Genomic DNA, 24,785 nt, shown 5'->3' with positions numbered 1-24,785 from the left:
GAGGGTATATTGTATTTGTTGACAACTATATAACAGGTTTATGGAATCATTTCTGACTCTAAAGTATTTATATATATATTTAATCAGGACACCTAGATTAAACCATTTACTAATTTTTGGCCGTATGAACGTCGAGCTCCCTAAAACTATACAGCTTTTGTAATAGAAGAACATGGTCATTTCGCCTATATACATCGACTCCCCACGAATTTTTTAAAACATACAATTATTTTAGAAGTTTTTAAGACATAAATAATAAAAGTCAAATATAATCAGTGATGTTACATATGCCTTCATGTAAATTTTCAACAATAAAATTTATTTTAAAATCGACTATATCTATCGTATTTTTTAAAGAAATATGTACTATGAAATATTTCGTCCTGCTTAAAGCTGAATTGAGAACATTATTTAAAAGTTGTTATTAAAAGTAGGCCTTGAATTGAACTTCAAAGCCATATAGCCATGTCGATTAAGTCCAGATCTCAGTTCCTCTCGGACTTTCCTAAATTTCACATCGGCTCAGTCGAGCTGACTGTGTTTTCGGTTTAGTTATTTTTAGTTTGGAAATTTCTCGGTACAGAGGGGTAAAATTTTTTGGTTTCGTAATTGCTGGTTCATAAGGCCTTTACTTCGTTGGATCCAATTCTTTTTTTGAGAGGGTATTTTTGTCAGCCTCGCAAGCTTACCATGTCTATGTGGCGCAGTGTAGCGACAAGGACACGGAGTCACCTGCTGCCTCGTTTTGGGGGCGTGGTCAGTCAGCGTGGCTACGCCGAAGACCACAATCCATCGCCCAAATGCAGTGCAGATAGTGGCAAGGGTTGCGGAAAGTTCACCGCCTGCGGAGATCCCCGATTCGAAATGAAACCGCCGCCAAAGCAAGAGGACACCTTCCAGTTCCATCACCTGGTCAAGCAGCCCCCGGAATGCTGCGACGATCCCTGCCGAGATAGGTTTCCCCTCTACGACGATTGCTTCTACAAGATCTCGGACAAGGCCAAGCGCAAGTACCAGGTCACCTGGGTGGAATGCCCGCCCATCCAGATCAAGCCGAAGAAGATCTGCTGCTTCGAGGCGGCCACTCGTCCTCCAATCCCACGACGCAAGCGCAAAGTGTTCGTTGCGGACGAAAAGTGTCCCACGGAACAGGTGTGTCCGGTGGCCGAGGGCCTGTGTCCCAAGATCACGATGCCCGGCTGCAAGGCTGTCGATTCGGTTTCGTGCCACGTCGTCAGACGGAAAACAATCTGTACCAAAGTAAAGGCTCCGTACCCCTCATTCTCGGAGTGCTCCCGTCCCCCGGCTCGCAAGGCTCGAGGCATCGAGTGCCATTGCCTAGAGATTCCAAGCGCCTGCGACCTTGTCCGCGAGGCCACAAGAACTGAAGGAAATCCTCGCAAGGGCAACTGCGGTGGCAGCAGAGGCTAGACGCATAGATCTCGTCCGACTCCACGCATTACGAAACCGATCCTGTTAAAATTCCGACTTAATAGACCGAAACACCGTTATACTCTGCGTTTTATTTACAAAGGGCTGAGCAAGGTTTTTGATGGATTCTAAGAGAATATTTTGTTTAGATACCCATTACTCAGCTTACCAATATCGAAAAAATATGAATTGTATTATGAATTATTATAATACAGTAATCTTACCATATTTAAATTTATTATTGCCGCCATACCCTGTTTCTTACAAAAGTTGGAGAAATAATTTAAGTAGTGTGAAGGATTTTGATAGTATCGATTAGAACAAATGATGTAGATGCACATAATGGTAGTCTACGACCACTTTCAATTTATTTTGCTGCTAGGAAAGAATGTTTCAAGAGATTTCCTTCCGCATTGCAATTTTATTCAGCTCACTTATTAAATATTTTGTGATATTGCTAAGCTAATTCTGAGTTCCTTCCAAACTTACAGCTGGCCAGTTAAGCCTGCTCTTGCGGCTTTTTTTTGTTTGCTTCCTACTATGCACATAAAAGTTTTGTTTCCCTTAAAAAAACAAAAAAAAAACCGGCTACACTGCTACTTAGCCATGTAAATTGAAAGCGTTTGCCCAACTGTGGATGAGTATGCAAAGTGTCCCGAAGAGGAGGTTGCGGAGTTGGCGGACAACTGCGTGCCATATTAAAGTCGCTTTATAGCAAATTACCAATTCAGATATATACGGGTACACACAAATCAGTTATACCCGGCATCTATCAGCATATTCCCCAGGCTGTTGCTGTTGGATTTGCTCTCCCTTTTTTGTTTCTTGGTCTTCTTTTTTTTTTTTTTTTTTTTTTTTTGAATGCATGCAGGCCGTCACATTTATTCGAGTTCGAGTTTGATGTACGAGCCGAAATGCATGTGCATAATCAAAAGGGGAGCGGAAGGAGCCTTCTCTCGAAGACAATCGAAATGAGACAAAGCCCGGCTCCAAAGACGTCGAAGACGAAGCTTCCCCAGCTGCAGACATAATTGATGGATCGCTGACTGACGACAGAAATGTTCTTCTTCTGGCTGGATCCGAAAAGGGGACTCGTGTTGTTCGCCTACCTCTGCCTAAATAATGATGTCGCATTATTTATGCCGCAGCTGATTTGCATAGGCAAGCTAAGAAGTTTGGAGTGGTGGGGGATGTGCGGGATGTGGGAGATCTAGAAAGCGGTTGCGTTGCCCCCGGGGGCAATGTGTGCGCTTTCTTTAATAAATGTTTAATTTATAATTGATTTTACCCCCCAACACCGCACCGCCCACTGGCCCAGTGATACGACTTGGCTCGAAAGACCTCAAAGTTTCTGAACCGCAAAAGGATTTGCCCGCGCACGAAAACACTTAATTAATTCGCATAGACAGACAGTCGGACGGGCGGACGGACGGACGGATAGACATACGGACGGATGTGGCGGGGCAGGATTTTGCCCACCCATCTGGTCAGGCGACTCCACCCCGGCACACACACACACCACACACATGAAGAAATAATTAGAAATTAGAATGGAGAATGGAGAATAGAGAATGCTTGCCAGCCAAGTTGACGATAACAACGCCCCACAAATGCCCGCCCACACACTGAGTCGACCTCTTACTCGACTGGTTCACCCACCTACACAACCTTCACAACCTCCAACCCCCAAGTAGCATATTTAAAATGTAGCCAAGTCGACGTCGACACGAGTATGATTTAAACTATATACTTGGACCCTTTTAGCAGACCAAAGCCCAAGACAGCGGCAACCCGAATCGAAAATGCTGTTGCAGTTTCAATTTACTTATTATAGCTCGAGATGGGTTTGTTCATTGAAAACTATCGATTTCTGTTCTTAATAGGCAAAATTAATTATAATTATTCGGCTATAATGAATAATTGGATTAAAGCGTTAATAGAAGTTTAAAGTTGCAACTATGTTAAAAAACTTAAGTTTTTTTTTTTTATAACAATGCAATACAAATTTATTAATATAAAGGTTTTTTGTTCAAGTCTATTAAACTTTTATAAGATATTTGTAAAATATTGTTTTTTTTTTTTAAATATTCCTAATTAAAACACCACAATAGATCTATTCTTTCTTATTGTTCCATCGAAATTTCTTACTCTCCTTGCTTAATTTAAAATCCATAACTTTGAAGTTTCCGATCAAAAGGAGCTTGCTTAACTTGAATCAACTTTCGATCTTAACCAATTACCCAAATATTCGATGAAACAGTTTTCCCCATCACTAAGGCAAAGGCAGGACCGCACACAACAGCGAAAAACAGGACGGAGAGGAGGACCTAATTTGCTGCTAATATCCGTTTACGTCTTTAGTTGCAGGAAAATTACAATATTTCGTGTGGTATAGTTGGCACGCATACACTCGCCTTCAACTTTGGGCTATAGATACTTATGTATCTAATTTAAATTTCACAATTTCGGCGCAGCAAGAAAAACGCCAAGCTGGAAAATGAGCTAGGGCCTTGACTAATTTTCTATAGCCGTCGCGCAAGGGTTGGTATCGAGGAGTTTGGGATTGGGACTGGGACTAGGAGTGGCAGGGAGTCGGATTAAAGCCCGGCAAGTGGACACAGACTTGGACCGAAGTGCTTGCGTAACAGGGGGATCAGGATGTTGGACTTGCGCCGGCGACTGCTGCTGCTTAGCCAAATTATATTATGACTTGTTTAAAATTCAAATTTGAAAACACTAAAATCATGTTTTCGATGTCTAGCCACCCCGACTGCCAACCCCAACTCCTTTTGGATAGTTTTCGGCAAGGGTTTAAGTAGCGCACGCGGCCAAAAAGGCGGGGGAGGGGCTATTCGGTTGGGGTTTCTGGTCACAGGGGGTGGCTCTGGGCAGGGTGTCTCTGCTAAGGCATTGCCTTCGTCTCCATCTCCGTCTCCATCTCCGCCTTCAACTGGCAACTTTTGCTGTCTGTCCTCGGCCTCGGCCCCGATCCTAACTCAAGGCAATGTCCTTTGCCGGCATTATATATACGTATGTTTGGAGGTTTGTGTGCGTGTTGCCAAAACATAGTTTCTAGTTGCCACATAAATTTTGCATGCTCTAGCTTATATGGGGTGTTTGTGTGTGTGTGTGGACGGCTTGGCCAACTAGAATTTGCTTTTAAACAATTTTAATGATTTCATTAGTCGTACAGCGGACAATTTAATGAGGACGATTCGGGGCTCAGAAATTGATTTTCTATTCGTTCGGCTAGCAGCGAGTTGATAGTGCAGGGAAACTCTGGATGTGTTATTTGGGGCTTTGTTAATGGAATGTTTCTTCTGCAAAATCGAATGTGTTAAAGTGTTTGTTTGGGACTTAAAGAATAAAAGGATTTTTGGCTTGTTCGTTTATGAAGAAAGTTATCCAATGTTAAATTTCTGTTATGACTTTAATTGAGAAGCAAATAGGGACTTCGTTTTTGAATTCATAGTATTGTGCTGAAGTTTTAAAATAAAAAGAAGTTTCATTGTCAAAGACTATGACCTAAAATCACCACATCCATTAATTTGATGAAAGACATGGATTATTTTTAGGAAAATAATTTCTAAAATTAATGTAATCATTTCCCTTTTTCAGTAAAATGTTGGTTATTTTATTACTTATTGGAAGAAAGTTTTTGAATTCTTTATAAAGTTGATTTTTGTGTTATTCACTATAATCATATTATTTGTTTATGTGATAATATGTGCTTTAGAAAACAAAAACACATCTAACTTTTTACCAAAATTAAAAAAAAATGGTAAAAAAAAACTATATTTATTCGTTTACAATCTTTAGCTTGGACTATATTTACCGTTGCCTGTCTTAGAAGACTGACGTCTTCATTAGAATGAAATTTAACTTGTATTTTTGTGTTGTTGTGTTGTGTCTTGCACTTGTCCGATAACTTTATCCCAAGCCGAGTTGCTCCTAGCCTGGCTAACTCAAGCAAATGCGACGCCATTTTGTCCTGCCCGCACAGACTCACACACTCAAAGCTCAAGACATAATTAGATTGCATAATGTAAGTGTTGCCTCTCGTCCAGTCTGTACACTAAAGTCCTGGCAATTTCAATAAAATTTGTGTCGGCCAAGGAGTTAAGTGGGAAGATGGAGGGCTTAGCCCAAAAAGCAGTCAAATGTCTCAGACGTCTCACACACACAAACCACACACACTCACACACACACACTCTCTTGTGGCGAAATCCCCTTTCCCCCTCTCACTTACTCCTTACAGCTCACAGGGCCTTAACCCTTGTTGGTGTGTGTGGGGTTGTGGGCAAGGCAATGGCCTTTCAAAATTTTCGAATTTACGTAAATTTAACTTTCTTGAAATACACTTAACTGTAAAATTAATTATAAAAGGCAATTGTGCATGTGTGTGTGTGTGTGTGTGTGAGTCTGGCAATCATGTGTGTGAGTGTGGGCTTATAAAGTGCCCCGCCCCTATCGCCCACTTAAGTTTGTCTTAGTCTTTGGCCGAAAAGGTGTTGGCATGGAATTTGCATAACCAACGAAACGTCAATGTCTTCAGAGAAAGAGCGAAAGAGAGGAAAATAGAGAAAGGCTTGCACACATATGTGTGTGTGTGTGTGTGAGCATGTACAGTTGCGCCCATCGCCATTTGCATACTCACACACACACACACACACACAAGTCTGGGCCGTGTGTGCGAAAACACACTAATTAAATGTTGAAGGCAGTTTATATTGAGACGGCGCCCAACCACCCACTTGCATGGCCAGCGGGCAGACAAAGGCCAAAAGCAGGTGTTGGTGTGTGTGTGTGTCTGTATGTGTATGAGTGGGTGGGTGCATTATATAACCCCCAACCTCATACACCTGCATGTGCGAGCGTGTGTCGTAAGAAAATCTATAGCCTACGGTGCTCAAGCCTGAACCGCAAATTCAAATGTCTTCATTTTGAACATCAAACCAACTGCAGCAGCACTTCCTTCGCCCCCCTCAACACACACACACCTAGATACAGATATACACACACAAACTCACTGGGGGAAGGAGCAGTGCTTTACATATGTATATTTGCTGAGGATTTCTAATTACATTCGGCATCGTTCGGACTCGTCTTCCCAAAAATAGGTAGCTTGGGGCCACATTAGAAAGTGGGAACGGGGCTTATGTAAAGTATTTTATTGCCGATAATAATATAATGGCTCGTGTAAATTGATGATGAAGTGGCGAAGTCAAAAGATGCCCATATAGAATTTACTTATCAACTCATCAACAAGCACAATTACAAATCTTAAAAGGGTGGAAAAAAGTATACTATTTTATTAATGTAAAATATAAGTTTAAGCAAACTTATGTCTTTTTGTAACTTATTTTAACGGTAAAAGTGCTATATAATCTGAAATATTTCCAATATTTTTCATTCATTATTTGTCTAGTTGGTTTTTTTTATCAACCTTTTTTGATTTTTGTATTAAAAAGGTTTAAGTTAGGATAAATCGATATTTTGGAAACTGAAGATTCACCATATACTTAGCCAAGGTCTAATTGCACATTAAACTAGGCAATTATCCTACTGACAGTTGGGCTAATGTCACGATACCGATACCGATACGAAGAACTAGCAGACTAGCTGGCAATAGGCTCTCCCACCTGATTTTTATTTGCCACCTGCCCCGGTTTACACACGCAGACATTTTTAATTAAACGTAAATTTTGCTCTATTGATTAGTTGCCAACAACTCGGCAACTTTGGGTGTTGGTGGAGCGAGCATGTGCAACCTTTGTTATTGCTAACGCATTAGTATTAGCGCAACGGATGACGTGACCGGGGTTTGAGGGGTATGAAGGGGTTGAGGGCGAAAGGAGCCAACTTGACACGCAAACTACTGCGAAGGGGGGGTGGGGTAAGTGGGCGGCTGTCATTGTTCAACTGGCAGGCCACAGAAAAGGGGCGGGGTCGCGAGTTTTCGGTTGCCAGTTTGGCGTCTTTTTAACACAATGACAGTTAATTAGATTGTGTTCGGGATAAGGATAGCGCGAAGGATGTGCAGGTGTAATTGTTTGCAAACTTTGGCTTCCCCGGTGGATACATTTCGCACAATATACTTAGGGTCTAACGGTGTGAAAAAAGCTGCTAAAAAACACACATATTTACTAAAGCAATGAAAAATTTATATCTCAAATTGCTTTTGATATACTTATCGCGTCTTGAACCTATTATTTTGATTACAAGCAATAGTGTGAAAAAAGTTGAGCCACAAAATCGATAGAGTACTCACTAAATTATTGATTTAAATGCCTGGGCAACCTGTTTTGACCGCAAGAAGTTCTTATCGGGGCCTGCATATTCGATTGGTTTATAAGCTGCAATCACAGAGGAAACTTTTCATTGTATCTTACGCACTTTGTGTATACAGTTTTTCAGATTGCACATCTCTCTCGCTCTAAGTGCTTCTTGATGTCCTGGCCAGACTAACTAATGACCAACGCCTGGGCTAAAATATTGATCAATAAATTGCAGCAACAGAAATAACTTAAAACCCAAATGTGCCTGGACAAATAGTTGATGCATTTAGCAGTTGGCAGTTAGCAGTTAGCAGGGGGTTGTGGGTGGTGGGTGGTTGAGAGGGCCTTGGGTGATGCGTGGCTACATCAATGCAGACAAACTCCTGCCATCCTTGAAGGGCGCACATAAACAAACACGAAGAGGAAACGAGCCAAGCCAACCGAAAATATTTCAAATTCATGACAAATGCATAAGATTTCAACAAATCGGGGAGAGAGGCCTTGTTACACGTAACCCCAAACAGTTAAGTGCAATAAATACGGACCACTACGAATGCAGGTGGCACACACAGGCACATGCACATGCACAGGCACAATCACAATCAAATAAATTACACAGCATTTAATAATTCATGCAAAAAACGGCCACAAACACAGGCCAGAGAAATGGCCGCCCACTCTACGCCGCCACCCACTTTTCCAACAATGTGCTTGGGTGGTGTGTATGTTTTAAGACTTGATAATTTCAAAAATCAACAGGATATTTGTGCATTCATAACTTCAAATGCATTTTGACCACACACATACACATACACCTACACATAACTTCGGGTGTGGATGGGTGTATTATTGGGTAGTATTGCTTGGATTTCGTCTTTGTCTCCCTTTTTGTCTATCTCGCTCTGAATTTTCCTGCTGCACATATCGCTCACATGCCATTGCACTCAATTAAAATCCTTTTGTCGGGACCAGTTCTATCTCACTCTCGCTCCCACCCGTCGCTCCGTCTCACTCGCACGCATGAGTTAAATTTTCGTAGCCATTTTTGTTATTTTGTAGTTTTAGTTTAAATATTTGATAGCCTGCATATTGATTGGTGCTCAGTGCAACGTGGCGCATGAGTAATAAGTTTCTGCCTGGCTATATACAAAGCGGCTGGGGAAATATTTACTTAGATAACGGTTTGATTGGACTGCTTAGAACATTCTCAAGGTGTTTTAAGGATTTTCTGAAATTAGCAACTTGCAAAGTCCGGCCTGCCAAGCCATAATCAAGAAATCCAAAAGGCATGGCACATTTCCAGCCCCGATTATAATTGCGGTCCAGACAACCCGGCTCCACCGAAGTGTGAGAGGAAACGGAAGAGCCGCCATTGTTGAGCCAAAGGTTGCACCAAAGCGTAGGCAGAAATTGCCACTGCACACCGACGGCAGCAACCTGCAACATGCAGCACTGCAACCTGCAACACGGCCCTAATGTATGCTACAAATCTCGCCAAAGCAACGCATTTTGTAGCCATTTAAGCTACTTGCATAAATGTAGATGCCCACCCGAAAGAAAACACACTCGCTGGCGTGGAGAAAGCCCAGGTCCCAGCACCCAGCACCCAGCACCCAAAAACCCAACACCCTGAGCCCCTGGAGAAGGAGAAAGCCCAGTAGACTCATGTGTCTGCCCCGCTGCCTATGTAATGTGCTGTGTGTGTATGTGTGTGTGTGGCATTGACCAAGTGGGTGTGCAGTGGATGGTGAGTGGTGGGTGGAGGTGTGGGGTCTCGCAAGCAGGGCCATGGCTGCAGTCTGGACGACGTCGTCGTCAAATGAATCTCATTTGCATTTAAATTAGGAATGAAGCCCGATTTGTTGTTGCCCTTTGAGGCGTAGAGTGGGTAGCGAACCCACTGCAACTTCTAGAGCTGCACGGTGAAAAAAGTACCCCCATAACAGGCCATTTAATTCCGTTAATTTCGCATCACGAGATTTTAAGGCCACACAAAAAAATGATTAGATTATTAGATTAGATTGATTAGATTATTATATCGGTGCCTTAGTCATTTATCTATCTGTCAACTTTTTTAGATGATTTAAAAACTTTTTAAAAATTCACCAAATTTTACACAACAAATTTTATGATCATTAACCATAATATGACTTTAACTATTTAAACTTAATGCTAGGTTTAGATTGAAAATTTTTATTTGCAAAACTATCTAAGATGCTCATAAATATACTAAGAAACTAAACCTTATATAATTTCACTCTGTTGACTGAATATTAAGTTATCTTAAAATATATTATAAAATTTCATGCTGCTGATACAAGTATATCATATCAACTTTTTCTTAAGGGTAGCTTTGTTAAGAAATCCTAATGGTTGCAGTGTTAAGTTATATAAACTCGAGCAATACTTAGTGAACTTAAATATAAATAAATAATATTTATAACCCAATTTCTTACTGTGTATCGTTAGGACTGCTGGCAAATGAAGGGTATGGCGGTACACAATTTTTAATGAAGACAGCGTAGCTACTTAGGCACCCATGCATGCATACATGTCGCCTCTCCCCTGATTGCCGTACCGATTTCGAACTCACTTTTTCGGACAAGTTGCCCGATTGCATGCCAAACTAATGGCCAACAGCTTGGACAAATAGCAAACACTCACACTCACACTCACACTTGGCCACACGACCATCGCCCCCTAGTTATGGCAAATATGTTAATAACCTTTCTTCCGATGGGGGCTTAGGCGGGAGCTCTGTACAAAATTTTAATTAGAAATGTTATATGAGTTGAACGCTGGCCTGGGGCTTCCCTTGCTCCATATGCTGTTGGTTCAAGTCATGGCCATTCCCAAAAAAAGGGGTTGAGGGAACCAAAAAGATTTGCCCGGTTAGCCAGTTTGCTCATTTTCCAGCTGAATGGGGTTAATTTTTTGAACCTAACTTTAGCTTCATTAAAAACTATAGTCGATACCGAAAAATATATATCGAAATTATTATGAAGAAGTATGAGCTACACCAACTAAAAACTTCTTAAAGCAGCATGTTAATAGTGAATAAATAATGTTTTTAAAACAAAGAAGGCAATATTGGGTTTAAATGGATAATGACCATATGCTTCAGGTTTTATTGTTAGCTATGCAATTCAAAAATTCCAGCTGGAAATTTAGTTATCCAAAGTCACAATACTTTAGATTCTATTGAATACATCTTTATCTATTTAATGGAAGAACAACACATCTATGTATTAGCTTCATTTAAACTCACCCATTCGTAGTGCCATCGATAACATTCCTTTCAGTTGTCAGAGCTCGGGCAGTTCATTCATGTCCAACTTATGCATACACGACTGCTTGGCTTTAATTAACGCTAATGCGGCCATTACAACAATCTAAGATGGAAGCCAAGGCAGCTCAGGTATCGCCCTCTCTCTTTCTGCTTGTGTGCGTCCGTCTCTTTCTTTCTGGGCGCTGCTGCCAAATGCAATGAATGCAGCTATTCATTTATGTCAGCGGTAATGACATTTTACATTCCGCATTGGACTAGCGATGGGGATTGCAATAGGGCGTGTGTGTTGTCCATGACAACAACAGAAATGCCAGTAGGCTCCCCTTGGTGGTGTCTTTTGGGGGAGGTGTTTGGATAAGGGGGAATCCCCCTTTGGGCTCGGCTGCCATAGACAAGTGTCAGCGGTAATTGAAAATACGAATATTAATTCCAAAGTGTTCCAGGAGCAAAACTAACGAAAGTATGGCACGTACAAGTAGCCGAAGACATGGCACAAATATGCCAGCGCAAAGTAATTAATTTTGGAAAGAGTATTGGGTGTCAACTACAAAAAGCCATAGATAAAATCTTAGAGATTATTTTGCCTGTTATATGCTATGCATCAAAAAATTTTTTAGTTAAGCAAAAAATGTAATTAAATACTACTTAAATCACTGGGGTTTTGTTACTTGTTGTTTGTATTTGTAAAAGTATGCAACAATATATTTTACATCAAGAAGTCCTTTGGATTAACGTTAAACAACTAAGTTAGTCTGTAAGTGCCTATTACTGAAGTGATTTGTGATTTCTGTAGCAATAAAAGAGTAATAAAGTAGCAAGAGAAACATATTTTAAAATTCTGTAAATTATTACATGTTAAAGGCTTTTGGAAATGGGGAACGCTTGAATCTTACAGCTAAGAAAGAAAACTAAACTTATCACATGGTATGAGTAAGGTCTTTAAAGCCAGTGACCAGTCTCAAATTACGCACTTAGTCACTTCACAATGAATATTCTTATCGCTGGATACACACAAAGATGCTTCTGGTGAGTAGCTGAAACGACACCACCCAACCACTCAACCACCCAGCCCCAAAAGCATCCACCCACCCGCCAATACATCGCTGGGACAATAAAACGGGTGTGTTGCTCTACGGCTAAAACAAAAAATTTGTTGTTCCTGCAGGCACGGAAAATGGAAAACGGTTGGGGGGCAGTGGGTGGCTGGAAAAGCTCCGAGATGAGCGGAGGGTGCAACCAATCAGCGAGGCCCGCAAAAATGTTACTTTTTCGTTTTCTTGATGGAAACGCAGCAGCGAATGAGAAATGTAGAGGAAAAGCGTTAGCACTCGCTCGCACACATGTGGACGCCACGAAAAAAGTGGCACAAAAACGGCAAACTTTTGTGTGTTTTCTCGACGGTTGTCTAAAAATAAGAACAAAAGAGGTACAGCCAATAAGAAGGAGACAGCGGCAGACAAACAGCAAACAATACAGCGACCAACGAGATGCGTTGGAGCATGCCAAAAATGGTAGCAGGAATCGCTGAAAACAGGGGCAAAACTAAAAAAGTCAACCAAACAATTGTATGCGAAAAAATGGCTTAAAACAACAGGGCTCGGCAACAGGCAGAGGACAATGGGTACAGGATTCTACTAAGAGGGTGCGTAAAGTATCCGGATTCGAGGACCAAACTCATGGCTCAAAGGAATCATTCGCTCCTGAAAGCGACAATGTAACAGCGACTTACGTGGATAGCCCTGACGATAGTTAAAACAAAGTTTTTCGATATCAAAAAGATTTTTAATTGAATTTTCCAGCTAGTCTTGGCAATAGTAAAAATAAAATGTTTTCTTTATTTTATGTTCGCTTAATTCCCCCTGAATTTTCTTGATTATTAGCGTTTTTGTTAAAATCAATAAATTAATAAATAACCAGACTTAGTATTATTAGAACATATTTTTAAGAATGCAATAAAATACCCACAAGTGAATTGAACAATTTTTTTTTTATCAATGATAGTGAACAAAATAATTATCAAAAACTTGCCCACATTTTTAAACAAATATTCTTATTACAATATATAATTTGTTTTTTAAATGTTAAAGACTAGTTCATGTCAATTATTAACGACAAACGTGGCTTCTAATGCGGCTTTTAATAATAATTATAATAACAATACTCCCTTTCACCTTTCATTTTCTTGTCAATGAAAATCTATTTCTCGATCAAAGCAAGGTGATAAATAATTGTTTTGCAGCTTGACCCGTCATTTCATCTCCATCTCTACCATCTCAATTCCAATTAAAAATTTTGATGCAAATGAGCAGCGGAGAGGCGAGCGAATCAACTCCCCGGGGCTATATTGCGGCAATAAATGCCGCGACAGAGACCATGGCTACCCAAACCACCCGAAACCACCCAAAACCACCCACACCACCCACTCGCTGACCGGCCAAAGTCGATGGCCAAGAACTGAGTGGGTGGTGCGGGGGTGGCACAACTTTTACTTTTTATTTTTGGGCGAGAAGAAATGGTCAAAAAAAAGAAGTGTGCCGCCAAAAGTGAAAAGCAAGCAAAAGTGCGAAGCTTTTTTCGGGAGGAGATGTATGTTTTTATTTTATTTGAGAACGGGTGGGTGTGGTAGGAGGTGGTTCGGGTTGGGGTGTTGCCAGGTTGCAGTCTGAGGGGCTCAGGATTTATGCTTGGTCCACTCAAGGCCCAAAGGAGTGGGTGTTTTTAAGAGAAAGGGGTGGTGGGGTATGGGCAAATAATACGTACAGTCGTACAATTGCATTCGTTTGACCAGAGCGGTGACCAGTGACCGCTGCAGAATTTCTCCCCAATGTCCAGCGCTCGGCGCCCCCAAAGAATAACTGCGGCTGACCAGCGACCAAGCAGTCAGAAAGTTGTAGCAGGCAACTGGGCCGTAAAAAAATCACCCAACGAACGATAGAGACAGAGAGAGGAAAGGAAAATTAAAGGCACACAAAAAGTGGAAAAAATGGAGTAAACGGAAAAACGTAAAAAAATTGGGACAGGCCCGAACACACAAGCAAACAAAGTGGGTGGGCAGTGGGCGGAGGGCGGAGGTTTGGGTGAGTGGTCCCCGGAGTCCTGGACAATGCTTGGCCTTCATTGTTGTCAAGCAGAGCCACCACCCGCCCACGAGCCACCCATTTCCACCCAAGTGGGGTTGATTGAGTGGCGCGCCCATTGATGTTGCTTCTGCTGATTCCGCTGCTCCTGATGGACCGGCCGAATACGAATCCACCCCTCACTTTTTTCCATCTTCTTGTTTTGCTCCATTTTCCATTTCGCCTGCCGGTTTTTCCGCCACCCATCGTTCATCATTTTTTACACATTTTTGTTTTGGTTTTTGTGCTTCGCTGTTGTTTTGTTTCGTTTTTGTTTTCCTTCGCTCATTCGCCATGCGAATGTCAGCTGCGCTCTGTCCATATATGGAAGGCCCATTTAAACATATATCACATATATATATATATATGGCCGAACCGATATCGCCGATACATGAACACGTGCCGGTATATGCCGGTATACCCATATATATATATATATATATATATATATAGAAAGCAGTCGAATTCTCGGCGAAATTGCAATGTCTGCAGCGTGCAGCTTTTGTTTGTCGCATGTGGGTGGTGGTGGGTGCAGGTGCAGCTTATGCCCTTATCGACACCGAGTGTTTTCCGGCCAAATTGCGCAAGAAATCGCCTCGTCACATGAAAAATTGACGGCCTCTTCGATTTTTGTTTAGAGAGTTGATGGAGCGAATGGCGGGTTGATTTTTGGCGGTGTTTTAATAGACACGAAAAGTTAAACGTTTGTCTGATCTCCAGCTTTTTTCGGAATCTATATTCCAGCTCCAAATCGAGATTTATGAAATTCAGATTGTGATGGAAGTTTGTTTGTCTTTAATACTTGTAATTCATTTTTATGAAACATAAGTAAACATGTAAAGACGAACTGATCTAAAATGTATTACTATTTTGATTATAGGCACATAATTTTAGGGGTTCTGTGTAACCTTAGTCCTTAAGAAGCTCTACAATATTATTAAGATTTTAATTTTGCAGTAACAAATAGGCCGATTTTCATATTTTATAAAAAAATATCTTCATCGTTACCTTAAAAAGCTAGTTGTTTCATTAAAGCATTTTAATTTTTATTCATTTCTGATGATTAAAAATCTTATGTCGCAATAACAACTTGTCTACAAAATATCAGGGGTATTATGAACGAATGTGCCATTTTTCAAAGCTTTTATATCGGTTACAAACAAAAACCGCAACTGCCAAGCAGTTTTATCAAACCCCTTTGCCTTCGTTTTCGAGTCACCAATGGGGAAATTATCAATTCAGGCACATAAAGCAACATAAATATTAATTGAAAAATATTTTCGCATCTCGGCAAAAGGAAAGTATGAAAGAAAACTACACACACACTCGCACTGTCAGTGATGAAATTATGTGCATTTGCATTAAACAAAGCATTAAATATGCAAAAGTGCAAGGGCCCAGCTCACCCCTCACCGAATCATAAATGTTTTCTGGGGGGCGGGGCGGTAAAAGTGGGAAAAAGGGGTGCTGCTGGAGCATATTGCTGGCCACAGCAGGCGCTGTTTGCTGGATGGGCCTGGGGTGACCAAAAATAGAACAAGTCAAATATTTTTCGACAATTTATGAGCCAGTCTCCCTGTGTCCGGGGTGAAGCTGGGTGGAGCTGGAGCTGGTGAAGCTGGTCAGCTTGTAACGTGTATGTCCACCACTTCCACATCCACATCCTCATTGCCATAGCCATAACCATAGCCATACCCATACCCATACCCATACACATCCTCGTTCCCCGGGAAAAAATGCCATTTGCAATTAAAGCAAACAAGCAACGCAACCGTTCGGCGACGTCGACTTGCTCCTCGTTTTCGCTTTCTTTTTGCCGGCTACTTTTTGGCAATTGCATTTTTTTACTGTCCACCACCCAACCACCCACAGGCAAATGGCCGAGCACCCATCATCCCATCATCGTTCAAACACCCACTCCCCTTGGTTGGTCACATGTGTGAATTATAATTTCGCGGCGCGCTCAAAAGCATGCTACATAAAAAACACAGACAGCGAAAGAGACGGGGCGAAGCCTGGAGAAAGAGAAGGCACGATGGCGAAGGGGCTCTCGAAGAGGGAGAGAGGTGCAGGAGCATAATAAGAAGAAAAGCAAAGGCTGCCATCGCGTTTTCCATTTCGCGCCGGGCTTTTGCTTATCACATTCGAGGCTGTCAAGTGCCCCGCTGCCCAACACAATTTTCCCCAACCCACAACCCCCCTCTCCCACACACCCCCCTCCCACCAACAACGGCGAGCATCTCTTGCTCTTTGCAATAATTCAATTCATTTTCTATTTTTTTGACTTATTTTCATTTGACGGTGGCGCAACAAAAACAGCAAAAATTAGCAGCCGAAGGGAAAACGTTGATGCCCAGCCGATTGTTGGTTGGGTGGCTTTAAGTGGGCTTCACTGTCCGAATCTGAGTAGATACGATTGTGCAGACTGTCCGGAGGAACAGGGTGTATGTTTTTTACCTATTTGGTAGGCAAATTAAATGGCTACCTTCCTTCTCTGCATCTCCGAAGCTTAAAATTACGTATATCTACAGATTAAAAAGTTCTTCAAAAATAAAATTGCTTGTAAAAATGTATGTTCGTTTTAATTCTTCAGGTATTTACATAAGCCTCTTTAACGCAATCAGCAGGCGACGTTTACTATTTTAAATACAATATCATTTATAATTTATAAAAGCTATTTTAGTAAAAAATATAAAGCAACTGCGGTGGCTAGGCTAATATAATTCTCTACCCCTCCACCTAAAAAAAGAAGAATCAAAAATCTTGCTCCGAAAACCACAAACTTTGATTTAAAGTATCACATTATCATTATTGTAATATACAAACACATTTTAAAATACTTCGTTAAGTAAGATGTAAGATACATTGTTAAGTATTTGTCATCACTACTAAATACTCGAAATGTTTTTGTGTTTAGATATTGTAGAAAGACATGAACGTACCTAGCAAATAAAGTAAAGAAATTTGAGTGGCTTTGACTTGTTTTGTACTGGGTTGAATCGAACCAATTCAGTTAATCAACTATTGAATGCAGAAACTTTGCCTATGACCACTCTGTTCCGCCATTCCAAACACTTTTTTTTAGAATCCATCGGGTGAGAGAACCCCATCCTTTTGGCTTCCCAATGCTAAATCAGTTTTTAATTTCCGCTCATTTGCGAGGCTACAAAAATAGAACTGATGTGAACAAAAGGCGGGCGACAGCGTCAGCGGCTCATTATGGTGGCCACTTTTTGTTCTTCAACTTTTAGCGTCAATGTAGCTGCCGTAGGGATACTTACACACACCCACACCCACACACCCACACACACAGTCACACCGAAGTCCTTTCAATTGAGCGTGAGTAAATATGTTGAAAAGTTAATTCATTGCACATCAGTGGACGCCCAACTACTTGTGTGTGTGTATGTGAGTGTGGGCCATAGTGGCTGTCAGCGGCCGTCTGTTTGCCGCCTGTTTGCATAAAGGACATGCACTCACACACACACACACACACAGAGCAAAACGTAAAAAAATACACGGGGACACTCGCAGGACATTAATGTTGCCAGAGCCCAGAGTTTCTTTTCCTTTTTCATACACTCTCGTTCTCGTCGTGTCATAAATTTAGTTCGATTTGCTGTTCAATGACATTAACTTGGTTCGTCCTGGCAGGACCTCCTTCTATTTTTTTCCGCCACTATTTAAGTAGTTGCTGTTGTGCTGGTGACGGCACCAATAAACGTCAATTTTTAATGAATTTGCAGCACGTTGCAGTGAAATTTATCAAGTGCTTTAATTAATGTCTACTCTTTTGGTGTTCGTAAGTGTTTGTTAGATGATTAATAGATTTACGGTGGAGCTCACGTTAGATTTTAAGGGATTCCCTCCTCATTTTGTTGATAGAATCTCTATTGGCTGGGCAACAGCAATTCCATTTAATTGCCGCACTTGCAACACCCACCAAACATTTATATTTATTTGCATAAATATTTTTTTTTAACACTTTACCTTCGTTGCCGTCACGTTTACTGCTTATTTTTATGGCTTTTCTTTTGGTCGCTCCTTTTTCCGATTTTACCATTTTTTCTTCTCTTTTTTCTGGGTCTGTATTTTGCACTACAATTATGTTAATTTCCTATGCAAATAAAATTTAATTGAAGCTCGGCCACGTCGCAAAGAAGGGTCCTGCTCCGTTTGTCCTGGCATTAATGTTCCGCCCCCCAAATCCCTCCGCCCCAAGCGCATTTAGCGTCGCCAGCATTAATTGCCAATAATTATATTGGTTTACCTATCCACCCATTTTACGTGGAATCCTTGCTCGAGCTGAGCAAATTGCCCTACCTTAAATTAAAACTCGTTTGAAAATTGTAATTTAAAGTGGCAAAAAATGCCACCAGATAATTTAAACGGCTAATCAAGCAAGTATTGATACTTTTCCGAAACCACTTTGGGCGCCCTCGAATCGCAACAATTGCAACCAATTAAATTTGCATAAATTGGCCAGCTCATCCGGGCGGGCAGATCAAAATGCCAAACAATAAATGTGCGCTGACAATTACAACAAAAATTAAATTAACTTATTAACACGCCCCATGTATGTGTCGCCTCGACTGACACAAATGAAATGTAATACGAGTCCGAAAATGCCATCGCTTAAATATATAATCCAATCAGCAAACAATGAACGGGGATTCAGGACTCGTCATTAGCTCTGGGGTATGGATTTCTGCTGAACAATTGGCAATTGCATTAATTGCAAAAATATAATTGAATTTAGCCAGAGGGACGCCGTGATTCGCTTGCAGTAAAGTGATCTTAAATGATAGTCAACGGTTAAATTAAATACCACACTTGCACAAAAGTTTCCACATTTATTTGTACAGTTGCTCAGCTGGTTGGAATATTAAAATAAAAACCAAACTCAATATCCAAGCCAAGCCATTAATTAAATTTCTCTGGTTTTTTTCAGGACTTTGACAAGGAGATCAGCTGCCACAAGATCCATTCGCCCAGCAGCAGCAGCCACGCCCACTCCCTGCATCACCACCTCCACCACCACCACCATCATCATAATCCCCACCACAGTAGTCGCAGCAACAACAACGACGATGAAATGGAGATTACGGACGGCCACCCCCTCCTCTCGCCCCCGCCCCCCTTGCACTCTCACTCGCACTCGCACTCCCCATTCGACAGTAAGGATCACGTCAAAGAGCTGGAGTTCTACAAGAATCTGGCTGCCAAGGCCGCCTCCCTGGCCAACCAGCACTCCTCGCCGCCCCTGCCGCTGCCACTCCCCCTCCCGCTGCCCATGCAGATCGACGGCGAGGAGGACGACAACGAGGGGGAGGGCGAGGCGGACGCGGAGGCGGAGGAGCAGGCTGCGGAGGTGCTGCGACTGCGGCGCGAAGAACAGGCCCAAGCCAAGGCCTTTGCCGCCCATCTGAACGGAACTAGTGAGTACATATCGAAAGCCAAACAGCAGCACAAACACACGGTCCTCTGGCAAGGATGGAAACTGAATTCAGAGTGAACTATATCAACTTTCGGACTCAAAATATATCGTTGCATTTAATTGATACCTTTTTAATTTATGGCAAAAGCTTACCGGTTTTTGCGGCACTAATTCAATTAAAAATATTAATTAATCAATTATAAAAATTTATTAAAATACATATGTGAATAATGCTTCAAAAATTCAATAATTATTTCAGTTTTATGATCCTAATTCAACATTAATGTGCCTTGCTATAATAAATTGTTGATTTATAATTATTACCAATTAAATACTAACATAAGAGTATTTGTAAAGGCAGAATATTTATCAATCAAAATTTAGTTATAAGTAACTTCTCCAGTTGCAAACTAGCAAATTAGAAACAACATATTCGTTGTTTTTTAAACTGATGCCCTGTTTCGTCGACAATTTGCAGCCAACCTTATTGGGCTGCATTTTCATTTAACACTCTAATTCCCTCAGACTAATTTTGTATAATTTATCTAAGACTTCTTTGCACAGCGAGTTTCCATCCTTGAATTCCGCACCGACACAGTCATTTATCCCCGTAAAACTCAGGCGGGGGCCAAAGTAAACTGGCAATTAGTGCTGGCTGGCAGGCAATACAAATCCCCAACCCTTGCCCCATTCCCGCCACTAATTCGGCAAAGAGTTTGCAACAAAAACTAATGACAACATTTTGTGTGACTCTTGTTCAAAATCCCACAGTGCAAGACATGATAAATTTGCAAAAATTACAAAATTTGGCCACGCTACAACAGCAGCAGCAGCAGCAGCAGCAACAACAGCAGCAACATCCGCATCCGCATCATGGGCATCAGCATCATCATCACCATCCCGCCACGGCCGCTGCACTGGCAAGTCTTCAAGGATTAGCCGCCTCCGTGTTCAATTCGCCGTTGAATCTGAGCGTGGGCGGTGAGCCCGCAGGAACCACGGCATCAGGAGCGGCGGCTTCGACGGCGGCGGCCGCCTCCCCCACCACCCACAATGGCGGCAAGAGCAAGACCGCCAAGGGCGGCAGTTCCGGCAACAATAACAACAGCCACTCCGGTGGATCGTCCTCGAATCCGGGGGCCAGCTCCGCCCAACAGCAGCAACAGCAACAGCAGCAGCCGGATAATCCCAGCAGCAGCAGCTCGCCGCACCACCCCCTCAGCGCCTCCTCGCTGGCGAATGTCCTTGCGGCGGCCACCGCCTCGCCGCCGCCCACTTTGGCGGCGCCCCCGGCCAGCGCCCAGATGCCCCAGCTGATTCTCGCCTCCGGGCAGCTGGTGCAGGGCGTCCAGGGTGCCCAGCTACTCATACCCACGGCCCAAGGTGAGTGGGTTTAGTTTTACGGGTTGTCGTCTGGGTTCTCGTCTGGGTATCAATAACATAGTTGACTTGGTTTGACTTTCGGCGCATCTCGTGGTTGGCGGGGTCGCGGGGCATTATAAAGCTCATAAAGCGATTAGGGAAACTTTCAATTTCCTCCCTTTAGTGAGGAGGGGAAAAAAGGATTTAACGTAATCCTGGAAAAAGGAAATAATGCTATGTTTGGTCCTTAGAAGCAAGAACAAAAGTGAAAGACTCATAGACACTTTTCAATCCCTCATAAAAGTTATACTCAGCCTTATATAAATCTTTAAATAATAACTATTAAATTCAAACTAGTATTTTTTTATTTTATACAATGAAAAAACGTAAAGTAATATTACGACATAAGTTTAGATTGGGAATCGGGTAGACGAAAAATAATCACTAAAAATATGATTGTTTGGAACTTACAGAAATAACAAATTTTAAATGCTTTTGTGACTATTATAAGTGATCAATTTTTTAATACAAAAAAAAAAATGGGTTAATTTTATTTAATCAACAAACATGATTACTGGGCACATACAGAGATTCAAAATGTTATACAATGAACATATGTAAAGTATTTCCTTAAGTCATAAATTCAGATTCGGAAATGTATAATTAAATAAAAATCAAAAGAGATTTTAAAATTACAGTGGCTGTTATAAGTTCATTATTTATTAGAAAAAAAATTGTTTCTGCCTAAAGTGCATTATGATTTTATTTTATTAAATACCTTTCTTATATAGCCAATAAATTAATATTTAAATCAGTCTTGCTCAAAAACCAATGACTTTAATAACGATAAGAAGCAATAAGAGTTCCGAGCAAGCTACATTAACTAAGGTGTTTTGTTAGAAACTCAATAATTTGGATATACATTATTTCGAGGTAACCTGGAAGATTGAAAAACAACGTTCAAACCTTACCAGATCCAACTTATCTTGTTGTTTATTTGTTTTAGGCATTGCTGTTCAGACCATTCTTACCATTCCGGTGAGTCCGCAGATTCCCACCACGGAGCAGTTTCTGCCCAACGCATTCGGGGCCTTTGCCAGCTACCAGCAGCAACAGCAGCAACAACAGCAGCAGCAGCAACATCGCGAGCAGCAGCGTGACTTGTTGCCACCTTCATTGGCCGCCCTGCAACATGCCACCGCGTTGCCACAATTGGCCCAGACACCCACGAATTTACTGAAGCCCAATCTCTTTTCGACGGGCGTGCAGCAGCTGCTGACGGCTCTGCACCCAGAGCTCTTTGCTGCGGCAGCTGCAACACATCAGCAGCAGCAGCAGCAGCAACAACAGCAGCAGCAACAGCAGCAGGTGCAGCAACATCAGCGTGAAAGGGAGAGGGAAAGGGAGAGAGAACGAGAACGAGAAAGGGAGCAGCACTTGGGCATTGGTCACCTGCCGCACTCCCACTTGGCCGCCGATCTGCGTCGCTCCGCGGAGCGATCTCCGACGGCGGGCTCGCCCACGGGCGGTAGTCCCGGCCTGCCCGGCAAGGGACCGCCCCCGCCGCCTCCCGCAGCCGCCTTCCTGCTGCAGCAGCAGTTGCACATCAAGCCCGAGACGCAGACCCATCTGCACCACCACCTGCAGCAGTCGCAGTCGGGGTCGGCGATCTCCTCCTCGCTGCCGCAGATCAGTCTGCGGCATCCGGACGAGCTGACCAATCCGCAAATGGAGCTCAAGCCGCTGGAGTTGAGTGCCGGCGGCAATTCGCCGCCGGCGCCGCCACCGCGTCACCATTTCGGGCACAGTTTGCGTGGAGCCTCGACGGTGTCGCCGAAGCACAGTCCGCAGGGCAGGATGGGCGGCAATGGCGGCCCGTCTGCCACCGGCATGAATCTCAGCCAGCATCACGAGCGGCACGAACGGCACGAGCGGCTGGAGCGACTGGAGCGACAAGAACGGCTCGAAAGGCGGTCGCACACGCCCACGGCGACGGCCACCAGGGCCAGCGTATCGTCCAGCTCGGGAGGAGTAGGAGGAGGAGGAGGAGGGGGCCACCTACCCTCCGGACGGCTATCGCCGCCCAGCTCCGCCCCCCTCGAGCTCGTCGGCGGTCAACAGCATCAGCGACAGAGGCTACACTTCCCCGCTGTTCCGCACGCACTCGCCCCAGGGCCACGCCCTCTCGCTGGGCGGCTCGCCCCGTCTGGAGCGGGACTACCTGGGCAACGGGCCCAGCTCCGGAGCGGCCACCTCGACCAGCGGCGGCTGTGGAGCGCCCACGGTGGCGGGCTCGAGTGCAACGGCCAACGTACTTAGCAGCATCAACAGGTGGGTTTCAATCGTCCCCGATTTTTTATGAACTTCTCTGACTTTTGTCTACCCCTGCAGATTGAATGCCGCGAACGGTGAGCTGACCATCACGAAATCCCTGGGGGCACCTACGGCCACCGCCACGAGGGCTTCGTCCGCCTCGCCACGCGATGATTCGCCGGGTCCGGGTCCCTCCACGTCGAGTGTCTCTCACATGCAGCCGCTCAAGCTGAGCCCCTCGTCACGCAGCGAACCGCCGCACCTGTCGCCAAATGGAAACGACAATGACAACGACCTGCTCATGGATTCACCGAGTGAGTAAAGATCGATTCTTTCTTCTTTTCAAATAACTCTGGGCTTGGATGCAAGGCGACTTTGAACAATTTTCCAAATTAAATAGCGTTCTGTAACCTCTTCAAGAGATATGGAAAAGAATGCGCTTAAAAACAAAGGTTGTCTGTCAAAAATATCCAAAGAACTTCTACACTTAAAGAAGTTTCAAAAACCTAGAAATATGAAATATGCCACCTTGATTATTTTATTTCAAAATCTAAAGCAGTTATTATCTTAAATTGTAAATATAGAAATAAAAACTTTTTAAATACTTTTAAAATTAAATTATGTTTGTTTACTTTGCCACTTCTCAAATAGAATTAAATAGACTAACGAATTTCGCACTTTCAAACCGGCTTGCATCCCAACTTAAAAGCTCCCAAATTAGCTTAGCATTAATTTCCCACACAAATATTCCCCGAAACTCTTCTAAGCATCCTTCAGCGTGTGATGATCCCAATGAGCCGGAGGCCTGAAATTCGAGTGCCCTCCGCAGTTGTACTTGTATAATTGGGGTCCGCAGTGAACTGTTGATGATGATGATTTGATATTTTAAGGGCCACACTCATGTGCAACACAGCGTATGAGTGATATGCGCACAAAGGCGCGTAGTGAAAATCAACTTTTTGGCCAACATTAATTAACGAAATTTTCGTCGAAAGCCAACTTGGCTGGCAATGGCTAAAGCCCTAACAAGTTGACTGCACTTTATGTAATTTTCCAAAAGAAAATCAACTTGAAACTTCCCCAGCCATTTTCCCCTGCCTTCCGGTGTGTGTGTGTGTGAAAAGTTTCGCCGTGCATTTACACGACTTCTCGCGACGGACGGGATTCATAATTGATGCAGAATTCCGAGGGGAACGGGGATTAGGTGAGCAGCTAAACAAAACTTGCGAGAAATGCACGCATGGCCAAAGTTGAGAGATGTCAACCGAAAGTGTTAGGAAAATTAGCAGCGGCGTTGACGTTGTCACGCTCCGCATCTCCGCATCTCTGGCATTGGATTAGGTTTCGGGGCCAAGACATGTCAGCCGAGTTGATGGGATTAGCTCAGGGCGGATTATGCTATGGCCAGCCCAAAATCCGGAGCAGAAAGAGTCTCCTGTTTGAGCACACTGAATTGATTAGATTCCCCCCAACGACAGGCCTTAATTGAAACTTTTGGATGCATTAAAAATGCAATCAGCACAAGCTCCGACGGCAGCAACAAGAAATCAAGGCAGAAC

General features: G+C 42.9%; 2 protein-coding genes across 2 annotated transcripts in view; both read left to right on the top strand.

The window, feature by feature from the left end:
• LOC108145415 (histone-lysine N-methyltransferase 2D) overlaps positions 1 to 24,785 on the top strand; it is a 75,791-nt gene that overhangs the window by 47,483 nt on the left and 3,523 nt on the right. The window contains 5 exon segments of the mRNA XM_017270822.2: positions 19,066 to 19,552; positions 20,323 to 20,934; positions 21,920 to 23,013; positions 23,015 to 23,244; positions 23,305 to 23,540. Coding sequence (XP_017126311.2) covers positions 19,066 to 19,552; positions 20,323 to 20,934; positions 21,920 to 23,013; positions 23,015 to 23,244; positions 23,305 to 23,540 — 2,659 coding nt within the window.
• LOC108145425 lies at positions 484 to 1,511 on the top strand. The gene has a single exon (XM_017270834.2). The coding sequence runs from the start codon at positions 691 to 693 to the stop codon at positions 1,429 to 1,431; it is 741 nt and encodes a 246-aa protein (XP_017126323.1). The 5' UTR covers positions 484 to 690; the 3' UTR covers positions 1,432 to 1,511.

The sequence above is a fragment of the Drosophila elegans genome, unplaced genomic scaffold (genome assembly GCF_018152505.1).
Source record: "Drosophila elegans isolate 14027-0461.03 unplaced genomic scaffold, ASM1815250v1 contig_520, whole genome shotgun sequence".
NCBI lineage: Eukaryota > Metazoa > Arthropoda > Insecta > Diptera > Drosophilidae > Drosophila > Drosophila elegans.
This window is presented reverse-complemented; position numbering and strand designations above follow the sequence as displayed.